The sequence below is a fragment of the Babylonia areolata genome, chromosome 18 (genome assembly GCF_041734735.1).
Source record: "Babylonia areolata isolate BAREFJ2019XMU chromosome 18, ASM4173473v1, whole genome shotgun sequence".
In the NCBI taxonomy this organism is placed as follows: Eukaryota; Metazoa; Mollusca; class Gastropoda; order Neogastropoda; family Buccinidae; genus Babylonia; species Babylonia areolata.
In genome coordinates this window covers 69,119,258-69,131,173 of record NC_134893.1, presented here as the reverse complement: position 1 = coordinate 69,131,173, position 11,916 = coordinate 69,119,258, and the positions used below count along the sequence as shown (strand labels likewise).

Genomic DNA, 11,916 nt, shown 5'->3' with positions numbered 1-11,916 from the left:
ATGTCACCGAAACCGTGTTGACGTTCTGTGATGTGCTGTGTTGTGTCACGACAGGCGATCGACCCCACGACTGCCCAGTGTGCCAGAAGAGGTTTGTCACCAAGGATGCCCTCAACAAGCACCTCATCGTCCACTCCGACGAGCGCAACTTCAAGTGCGGGGTGTGCCACAAGCTGTTTAAGCGCATCGCCCATGTGCGGGAGCATCTCAAGATCCACAGCGGCGAGCGCCCTTTCCCCTGCTCTGTGTGCGACAAGTCCTTCAAGACCAATGTGAGTGGTGGCCCTTGGCTGTCCGAAGGCTGGGGGTGGCAGTGACGATTACTCTGTGTGTGTGTGTGTTGTGTGTGTGTGGGTTTGTTTTTTTTTCTTTTCCCTCACTCTGTTGTTGAGTTATGCCTGCATATGAATGACTGGTGTGAAAGCGCTTTGATTTGTCTCTGCACAAGATTTAGCGCTATTTAAATATTATTATTATTATTATTATTTGTGTGTGTGTTGTTTGTGTGTGTGTGCATGTGGTTTCTTTTCCCTTACGATGTTGTATCTGATGTGGCTTATATCATGTTATTTGTTCTCCTTTACTCCATTGTGTCTGATGTAATTTATGTCATTTCTTCTCCTTTCCTCTGTTGAATGTGATGTGCATTAATTCATGTTATTTGTGACAATCACTGTGTGTGTGTGTGCGTGTGTGTTGTGTGTGTGTGTGTGTGTGTGTGTAGTGTGTGTGTGTAGTGTGTGTGTGTTGCATCTTTTCCCTTGGTGTGCTGTATTTGATGTTACCTTATGTCATGTCATTTGTTTTCTTTTACTCTTATGTACCTTGATTCATGTAATCTCTCCTCCTTTACTCAGTTGCATCTGATGTAATTCTTGTTGTTTCTTCTCCTTTACTCTGTTGAATTTGATGTACCTTTTCTTTGTGTGTACCTTATATCATACGTACACAGTAAAAGACACAAGCCCAGCACTGTAAACGATATGGTATGTCCGTTGTGTAGATCTGCAAAAGAAGATGAAGTCCATTTCCTATTATGTTGCCCTGTATTAGATGACTTGAGACAAATATATATTCCGTTGAGATATTATAGCAGTCCAAGTAAGTTTCAGTTAGTATTACTTCTGTCTTCTACAAATGATAACGTTTTTTCGAATCTTGCCATATTTATCTATCAGTCATTAAAACGATGGAGTTTCATGATTGGTTAATAGAGAACAGAGCTCGGAGCGAACACGTTGTAAGATTATATTCTTATGCAAATCTATTCTTACAAAATATGTAATCACCCCTTCAAATGGGGCCATGGCCTTATTGAATAAACTTTCGTTTCGTTTACCTTATATCATGTTATTTGTTCTCCTTTACTCTGATGTACCTTGATTTATGTAGTTTCTTCTCCTTTAGTTTGTTGTATCTGATGCACCTTAACTCACGTCATTTCTTCTCCTATTGTTGAATCTGGTATACCTCAGTCCATGTCGATCATGTCTTCTCCTTCACTCTGATGTACTTTGATTTATGTAGTTTCTTCTCCTTTACCCTGATGCACCTTAACTCACATCATTTCTTCTCCTATTGTTGAATCTGATATACCTCACTCCATGTCGATCATGTCTTTCTCCTTCACTCTGATGAACTCTGATTTATGTAGTTTCTTCTCCTTTACCGTGTTGTATCTGATGTACATTAATTCGTGTTATTTGTTCTCCTTTACCCTGATGCACCTTAACTCACATCATTCCTTCCCCTATTGTTGAATCTGATATACCTCACTCCATGTCGATCATGTCTTTCTCCTTCACTCTGATGTATCGTTAAATCATGTCGTTTCTTCTCCTGTATTCCGATGCACCTCACTAGTTCCAGTCAATGGCGAAGACATTCAGTCAGCGCCTTCACTTACCTGGGGTTTGCTGGCGTAGACTGCCCTGAAACTGCATGTCAGTGCTCGCAGAGACTGTTACCCCAACGAGTGTTTGTGTGTGTCATGGTGTCACTGAAAGTGATAATGATGATAATGATAATAATAGTAACAATGATGATGATAATAGTAATAATGATAATCATATCATCATAACAATGATAATAGTAATGATAATGATGATGATAATAATAATAGTAATAATGATAATAATAATAATAATAATGATATTAGTAGTGGTAGTAATAAATGATAACAACAACAACAATAATAATAATAATAATAATAACAATAATCACAATAATAACAACAACAACAACAACGACACCAATAACAACAACAACAACAACAATAATAATAATAGTAATAATAATAATAATAATAATAAAGTGCTGTTCTGTAGCACTGTTCCATCACAAAGAGGCTTACAGCACTTCAAAAATCAGATAAGTTAAAAAAATAAATAAAAAAAAAAAGAAAAGAAAGGATCAACAATACCACAAGAAAATTCAAACAACAAACAAGCAGCACTCATGGCGCTCCACAAAACTACATGTTACGAGAAAAAAAAAGAGACAAAATAATACATCAAGAATTGAAAAGAATCAACCACGAAGAAACAATCAACCATCCTCGTATCATGAATAGCACACACACACACGCACACGCACACGCACACGCACACATGTAAGAACCCACAGCGACTGTTACCCGTACAAGCAAGCGTCGCGTGTTGCTTTTCCATAGTGCGTTTCCTTTGTTGTAGTTTCAGTTTCAGTTTCTCAAGGAGGCGTCACTGCATTCGGACAAATCCATATAAGCTACACCACATCAGCTAGGCAGATGCCTGACAGATAGATAGATAGATAGATAGATAGATAGATATAGAGAGAGATAGATAGATAGATATATTTGTGTGCCTATCAGAGTGGGTTTCTATTTACATAATTTTGCCAGAGGACAACACTCTTGTTGCCTTGGGTTGTTGTTTTTTTTTCAGTGCGCCAAGTGTGTGCTGCACACGGGACTTTGGTTTATTGTCTCAGATCAGTGTATCTCTATATCTATTGATCTGTCTGTTGTACTCGTAGAATGCCCTGAAAGTGCACATCAGGACTCACGGCGACTGCTTCCCCTGTGAGCGTCGCGTGTTGCTTTGTCATGGTGTGTTTTGTTTCCTTTGTTGTAGAATGCACTGAAAGTGCATGTCAGGACTCACAGCGACTGCTTCCCCTACAAGCGTTACGTGTTGCTTTGTCATGGTGTGTTTTGTTTCCTTTGTTGTAGAATGCCCTGAAAGTGCACATCAGAATCCACAGCGACTGCTTCCCCTACAAGCGTCACGTGTTGCTTTGTCATGATGTGTTTTGTTTCCTTTGTTGTAGATTGCGCTGAAAGTGTACATCAGAACCCACCAGCGACTGCTTACCCTACAAGCGTCACATGTTGCTTTGTCATGGTGTGCATTTCCTTTGTTGTAGAATGCGCTGAAAGTGTACATCAGGACTCACGGCGACTGCTTACCCTACAAGCGTCGCATGTTGCTTTGTCATGATGTGTTTTGTTTCCTTTGTTGTAGAACGTGCTGAAAGTGTACATCAGAACCCACAGTGACTGTTTCCTCTACGAGTGTCGCATGTTGCTTTGTCATGGTGTGTTTTGTTTCCTTTGTTGTAGAATGCCCTGAAAGTGCACATCAGAATCCACAGCGACTGCTTCCCCTACAAGCGTCACGTGTTGCTTTGTCATGGTGTGCATTTCCTTTGTTGTAGAATGCGCTGAAAGTGCACATCAGAACCCACAGCGACTGCTTCCCCTACAAGCGTCACATGTTGCTTTGTCATGGTGTGTTTTGTTTCCTTTGTTGTAGAATGCGCTGAAAGTGCACATCAGAACCCACCAGCAACTGCTTCCCCTACAAGTGTCACATGTTGCTTTGTCATGGTGTGCATTTCCTTTGTTGTAGAATGCGCTGAAAGTGCACATCAGAACCCACCAGCAACTGCTTCCCTTACGAGTGTCGCATGTTGCTTTGTCATGGTGTGTTTTGTTTCCTTTGTTGTAGAATGCGCTGAAAGTGCACGTCAGGACTCACAGTGACTGCTTCCCCTACGAGTGTCACATGTTGCTTTGTCATGGTGTGCATTTCCTTTGTCGTAGAATGCGCTGAAAGTGCACGTCAGGACTCACAGCGACTGCTTCCCCTACGAGTGTCGCATGTGCCACCGTCACTTCAGGGAGAAGGGGTCCATGCAGCGACACATGCGCACGCACACCGGGGAGAGGCCCTACATCTGTGTGCGCTGCGGGCGGGGCTTTGCAGAGCACGGCACGCTGAACCGACACCTCAAGGCCAAAGGTTACACATACACGCTGCGACACACGCACCTCTGTTTTGTGTCTTTCTGCTTCCTCTGTCGATGTCATGCTGTGTGTCCTCTGATCAGAGGAACCACATGCACACACGCACTCGCGCACATAGATCATACATACAAACACACATTGATAGATGGCATGGTGAAGCGACACCTCAAGGCCAAAGGTAACACACACACACACACACACACACACACACACACACACACACACACACTTATGTCTTTCTGCTTCCTTTGTCGATGTCATTATAAGTCCTCTAATCACAGGAACCACCAACATGCAGGCACGCGCACACACACACACACATAGCTACAAGCACACGCACACACACACACAGACAGATAGATAGAAAGAGACTGATTGATTGATACACACACACACACACACACACGCACGCACGCACGCATGCACGCACGCACGCACGCACGCATCCATCACATGCACTCACACGGATAGATTGATTGATTGATACAAATACACACACCAGACATACACAACACAACACAACACAACACAACACACACACACGCACAGACACAAAACCTCACACAAACCATGGTATCTGTCTGTGCCGTGCAGTGCAGTGCGTGACGATGCACCAGTACCAACAGATGGAGAGGGTGGTGGAAGGGGAGCAGCAGGAGGAGGGGGGTGTGGAGGTGGAGGTGCACCATCATCACCATCAGCAGGGGGAGGAGGAGGAAGGGGGGGACTCGCAGGCCCCCCCAGCAGCGCCAGACGACCTGCCGACGGTGCTGACAGAGTTCTCCTCCGTGGTGACGGACACCCAGCAGTACATCGTGGCTGACCACCTGGCCGAGGGGGACACGCAGGTAAAACGAACGACTTGACACCTTGACACACCTCTCTGAGGTTCAGTTCAGTTTAGTTTTAATTCACTCATTCTACCCCACAGCTACAACCTGTTTCAGTTCCCCTGTTCATTTCAGTTTAACCCTTACATAGAGATGCCAGCTGTTACGATTTCGCCGTATTTTGTTACGCTGAAGTGCAGTTTGTTCCGACGTTATGCCAACATCAAAATTGTTCCGATGAGTTCATTTTTGACTACATAGCATGGTTTCCAATCGTAACATTAACCAGACACGCTGTCAATCACAAGGTCAGGGCAATCACTACTAACCTTGGTCTCACGTGATGATGCTCAGCTAATTGTGTGCGTGTTTACATCGAAACAGCATTGAGTGGACCAATCAGCTTACTCGTTTGCCTGAACAAGAGTCAGTGTGGCCAAATCAAGGTGTGTCTCGGTCAAACAGCGTCTGTACCCGGTGGATTAAGCTATGGAGTGCAAGGAAGGAACAAGCAGGTCTGAGTGTTCCTACCGAATTCAAAATGTTCTGACAAAATTTCCCGATTATTCCTACAAACACTTGACAGGGGTTGGCATCTCTGCTTACACCACTTCTCTGTCACTTTGCCTGCCCAGTGAGAAACCAGATCAGCTTAGCCAGAGCACATCTGGAAACTGCCTGTGCAAGAAATTGACTGAGAAACATGGGGGTTGCTGTACTCAAACTACCATGTCTTTGGAACCACTCAATCAATCTTGCTGATTTTGCTGTACTCAAACTACCATGTCTTTGGAACCACTCAATCAATCTTGCTGATTTTGCTGCACTCAAACTACCATGTCTTTGGAACCACTCAATCAATCTTGCTGATTTTGCTGTACTCAAACTACCATGTCTTTGGAACCACTCAATCAATCTTGCTGATTTTGCTGTACTCAAACTACCATGTCTTTGGAACCACTCAATCAATCTTGCTGATTTTTTTCTTTATGTTAATAGCAAAGAGATTGTTACGTATTTTAAGTAATTCTTGTGAAAATCGCACCTCGCCTGAAGCAGTAAAAAGCTGCCTTTTCTGTGCACAGCTTTCTTACTCTTAGTCCGTGCTGTCAGTGTCAGTTTCATCATTTGGGTCAAATGGCGAATCAACACTGCTGTCATATTCTTTCCCTGAGATACTATCAGCAGCGTACTGAGAATTTGGGCTTTCATCCGTGATGATATTGATGGCATCAGTTCAGTTCAGTTTAACTCATTCTACCCCACAGCTACATGCATGCTACAACTCCCCTGGACCAGCACTACATGAGACCACTGCAGAAAAAACAGCGTGGTTCACTAAAAAGGTGAACATTGATGGAGAACTGTTGATTTAATCAGTCGAACAAAGCTCTGTTTTCATGCTTCTGGAATCCGTAAACGGTTCTGTTTAGAATGCCATCTGTACCAAGCAAGAATAAACAAAATTAGAATAGTGTGTTGGTACAAGAATACTCATACCTGGTCCACGGGGGAAGTAATCATGGTGCGAGTTAACTTGTACCTGGAGTGGAATGAGTTAAGTTCAGTTGCTCAGGGAGGCATCACTGCATTCACACAAATCCATATGTAATCATGTAATCATGCTACACCACATCTGCAAAGCAGATGCCTGACCAGCAGCGCATAACCCAACAAACAAACAAAAAATAAATGAATGAAAATCATCAATAAAATAGAAATTTATGTGATGGAGTCGGTGTAAGGGTGGGGTTGGAGTAGAATGGTGTAGGGATAGGTAGGATAGGGGATAAGGGTGTAGGGATGGAACGAGGGATTAGAAGAATAAGTAGATAGCAGGTTCCCGTGCAGGCATTAGATAGCAGGTTCCCGTGCAGGCAGAGGCATATGAAAAGGGGAAGCCCTTTCAATGGTTTATTCACCAAAGTTATAACAAGAAAACAATGCCTGAAAAACACAACAAAGGTCATAAGTACATGTCAGTAACGCAAGTGGGTAGTAAGCACATGCATACATAAATATTATAGCATTACCATGGAAATACCACTTGGCTTGGAGTAAAGCAACAGCATAACATAACATAATGCATATGTGTGAAGACCAAACACTGACAGCAAATGACATATCTAACACATTTAAACAGTGTAAATAAAGTGGTTGAAGCTAAGCTGATTTAGTGAAAGTACACTGACAGTATAGATTATGTAAAGCTTATACTGTGTCAAAGCGACTCAAATGAATCAGTTATCATGTAGCACTCTACTGGAGTAAGCCGTATAGGACGGAGCATGATAGCTAAATTACAATTAACAAACTGTGATATATATATCAGATGGTTTTAACCAATAGCTGATATTAATCCAACACCATCTTGTAATCACCACAACAGAATACTACACACACACATTATTACTGAGATTCTGATAGTACTGGGAGTCAGTGTAACACACTGTAGCAGTACAACTAATATCAACATGTGAAATAATACATGAATGATAAAAACGATGACAGAATCAGTGGCTTTAAGATTATACACTGGCAAACTGAGAGACCAGACAGTCAATGCTCAGTACAATGATTGGAAGAACTATCATTGCTTGACCATTAAGTCCATTCAGCTGAAGCAGTGCTCAGTACAATGATTGGAAGAACTATCATTGCTTGACCATTAAGTCCATTCAGCTGAAGCAGTGCTCAGTACAATGATTGGAAGAACTATCATTGCTTGACCATTAAGTCCATTCAGCAGAAGGCTGGTGCTCTACATTTTAATTTCCTCTGCTAAACACAAGATAAGTAAAGCCTAATCTTCATCAGTGAGAGCAAATGAGAAAGAACTCGTCATTCCAAAAAACGTTCTAGAATAGTCAAATAAACTATCAGTGAGCAGAGGATGTCACTGACAGTAACGTTCGAAAGAATCAAATCTGCCTTAAACATATCATGATGACATGACGAATATCTAGATCAATCTTAGCCCAGCTGTGACTCTATGTCAAAGCAATAATTGAAACATGTAAACTAACCTAAGACAGTATCAACAACAATAGCAATGTCAGACATTTTACAAATCATCAACACATTTTAAATGGAGTTCTTACAGTAGAATGTTAGGCAGCTGACTGTGTGTGCGACATGCGATGTGTGCTCGAGAGCAGCACCTCAGAAAATGACTGGGGGACACTCAACAGCTTATGTTTCAAATTTGAATTTGAAGTGTTATGCCACAGAGTTACCTCAGCATGGCAGTGGTTGGACACCGTTGCTGTAGTAAAACTGTCATCCGCTTTACTACATGTGGTGTGAGGTGAAATCCCCACACTGACGAACAATCGAACTAAAATCAAATATGCTGATTTAAGTGTGTGGTGTAAGCACAACAGATATATGATACATAGACTGTATTTGATAAATGTTTAGAGCATTTGTTTAGAATTGGCTTTGCATTTACAATTTGAATGGCGTAACGCATTCTTCGCAAGTCATTGAAGACCAGCAGGTGAGCTGTGAAAAAGGGGTCTACTATAGCTTGTGTGTGAAGCAGTAGCCAGCTAAGCACTTGGCTACATTTAGAAAGGATCTCTGAGGGAGACATGGAGTGTCTATGGTGTTGATGCACCGCCTGTGGTGACCATGTACTGCCTGTGGTGCTGATGTACTATATCTGTATAACACTGTATGTTGCTGTACCATTATTGTGTGGTGTTGATGTACTGACTGTGGTGTTGATGCACTGTGTGTGGTGTTGATGCACAAGCGTCCTAACCACTGTACCACCTTCTCACTCACTCACCGCTGTGTTGTTGTTGTCTGTTGCCTGCTCCCCCTCACGCCCACACAGACAACAGAGTACGTGGTCCTGCACACTGACCTGTCCTCGGAGGACATGACCAACGTGGAGATCGTGACGGAGGGAGACATCGATCCCCACTCCATCCTCAGCACCGTGGCGGCGGGCGCAGACGGCAGCGGAGGGTCCTCCTTCGTCGTGTTCAACGAAGCGGGGAACCAGCTCCGCATCATCGACTCCAGCACGGGTGTGACCGTGGCCACCACTTTGGCCACCGCTGTAGGTGGGGATGACGATGACGGCAATGCACAACAGCCGCAGCAGTCGGAAGAAGGAGGGGCGACTACCACCACTGCCGGTGTTGTTGCCCTGGAGGAGGGGGTTGGGGAGAGAGTGGTGGTTCCGGACACCATCACGGTACTGACAGACCCGTCGGGACACATCATCCTCAGCCACCAGGACAGGGCGGACGACCACCCTGGTGGCGGCAGTTCGCACCACCCCCACCACCACCACACACCTGGCCACATCATTGTGGCCACGTCCGACCTGCCACCCCACCACCACCACGACACCGATGCTGCCACTGTGGCTTTGCAGGCGGCAGCGGCGACAGACGTGGTGGCCCACTCTGTCACCCTGGAAACCATGGGTACCGCCGACACCGTAACCTTGGAGACAACGAGCAGCAGCAGTAGCAGCACCACTGCTGCCGCTGACGTCATCACCTTGGGAACGAACAGCAGCAACACTTCCAGCGGCGTAGCTCTGGAAACCATGGACACTGGTGACAACAGTGTCACTGTGGTGACGACGAATACCGTCGACGCCGTCACTGTGGTGGAGACGACAAACGCAGCTGACCATGCGGTCACCATGGAGACGAACGCGGAGGCTGTGGTGGTGGCGGGGAGGGAAGGGGGGGGCAGGGTGGTGGTGGAGGAGGAGGGTCAGGGGTCCGACATGGCGGCGCACACGGTCAGCGCTCAGCCCGGGCTGTCCCCGTGGAGTGTTGCCCCGCTGCCACCGGACACACCACGGCCTTAGGCGGTTGCCCCTACACTGACACACACACACCACAGCCATAGGCACAACCCCCACCCATGACAATGGCTGCCCTTTATGGCTGCTCCCTACTGTTGCCGCAACATTGCCACACACACCATGACTAGAAAGGGGTTTGGGCAACTCTGTGCCACACACACACCACAGCCATACTATAGGCACCTCCCCACCCCGCTCTGTGGCTTCCCCTTATGGTTTGCCCCCAACACTACTACACACACCGTGGCTGAAGAGGGGAGGGAGTGGGGGCAACACTTCACACACACACACACACACACACACACACACACACACCACATCCGTTGGGGGGGGGTGGAGGGGAGGAGGAACATCTGCTACACCTCCACAAAACAACCCCTCACCTCCCTTCCTCCCCCCCTTTTGTTGGCTGACTTAGATCCACACACACACACCCCATCCCCCCACCCCACCCCCCTGCCTTCAGTCTCCCAACCACGCCTTTTGCTCACTGACTGAAATCTCCACACACACACCCCTCACCCGTCTTCACTCTCCTCCCCTTTTGAAGGCTGACTTTGATAAATCTCCACAAGCCCCCGCCCCCTCCTCTCCTCCCCCCACCTTCACCCTCCTACCCTTTAGCTGGCTGACTGACGGGCGCAATAGCTGAGTGGTTAAAGCGTTGGACTGTCAATCTGAGGGTCCCGGGTTCGAATCACGGTGACGGCGCCTGGTGGGTAAAGGGTGGAGATTTTTACGATCTCCCAGGTCAACATATGTGCAGACCTGCTAGTGCCTGAACCCCCTTCGTGTGTATATGCAAGCAGAAGATCAAATACGCACGTTAAAGATCCTGTAATCCATGTCAGCGTTCGGTGGGTTATGGAAACAGGAACATACCCAGCATGCACACCCCCGAAAACGGAGTATGGCTGCCTACATGGCGGGGTAAAAACGGTCATACATGTAAAAGCTGAGTGCTAACCATGGAGGATGCACAAACTTTGTCTCTTCTCTTTTCTCACCCTGTTTCTTTTCTTTGTGAAGAATGTCTCTTCTTTTTTTTCTTCTTTTTAAAAATTTTTTTTATTTGTCTTTCAGATAATGTTAATGAACAATTTCGCCCCCATATGGATTAATTCGATTTTTGGTTTTATTTCATTATGTACATTTTATTCATTGGTTTACTTTGTGAACTTGTTCTTTGTGTGGTGAAGTGAATAAGCATACATGTGCATTACAGTTTGAAAGACTGGTGTAGGGAGTTGACAGGTGTGTCCACTGTGTGTGTGTGTATGTGTGTGTGTGTGTGTGTGACTGGTCATTGTGGTAACATAGTTGTTACAGATGGGTGCTTGTGTTGATGATGTATAGTTTTTTTGGTGATGGATGATTGTGACTGTTAAAAGCAAATGAATAAAAGAAACTGCCTTATACAAAGAATATGTTGCATGTTTCGGGAGGTGGGTTGTTTTTTGTTTTTTTTGTTGTTGTTTTTGTGGGGTTTTTTTGCTTTGTTTTGTTTTTCTTGTTCCTGCTTAAAGTTGTTTTGTACAATTTGCGGTGTTATGAATCAGACTCAGAAAAGCAAACTGAAAGAGGCCAAGGTTGCTAAAAAGCCCAAACGCCACGAAAACTCCATACGAACGGCGAAAGAGACGACGTTAACAGCGTTTCTCCCCAATTACCACCATCAAAATATTACAAGCGGAAGGCTCTTACACTGAAGAGGTGAATGTTGACAAAGAATACCACAATTCTGACGACGGAAGCTAAAGGTTGGATCATTGAGACACCCACTGGACATCCGAGGGGTCTGTGAAGAGGAGAAGAGAGGACTGGCCGTACTGAGTGAGTTAACATCATTTACCATCATGTGGATTATATTATTTGTACCATACCAGAGCACACTGAAAAAGAACTCATGACAACGTGAGCATTGTCCTCGAGCAAATTCTTTCGAAGAGCCACTCTGATCTATC

The 11,916-nt window shown here is 44.9% G+C and overlaps 1 protein-coding gene across 1 annotated transcript in view; it reads left to right on the top strand.

Annotated features, from left to right (window-relative positions):
• LOC143292132 (uncharacterized) overlaps positions 1-11,355 on the top strand; it is a 32,008-nt gene extending 20,653 nt beyond the window's left edge. Inside the window, exons 12-15 of the mRNA XM_076602321.1 lie at positions 55-272; positions 4,085-4,283; positions 4,883-5,136; positions 8,960-11,355. Coding sequence (XP_076458436.1) covers positions 55-272; positions 4,085-4,283; positions 4,883-5,136; positions 8,960-9,955 — 1,667 coding nt within the window. The 3' untranslated portion in view covers positions 9,956-11,355. The remainder of the gene's footprint in view (positions 1-54; positions 273-4,084; positions 4,284-4,882; positions 5,137-8,959) is intronic.
• The last annotated feature ends 561 nt before the right edge of the window (positions 11,356-11,916 follow it).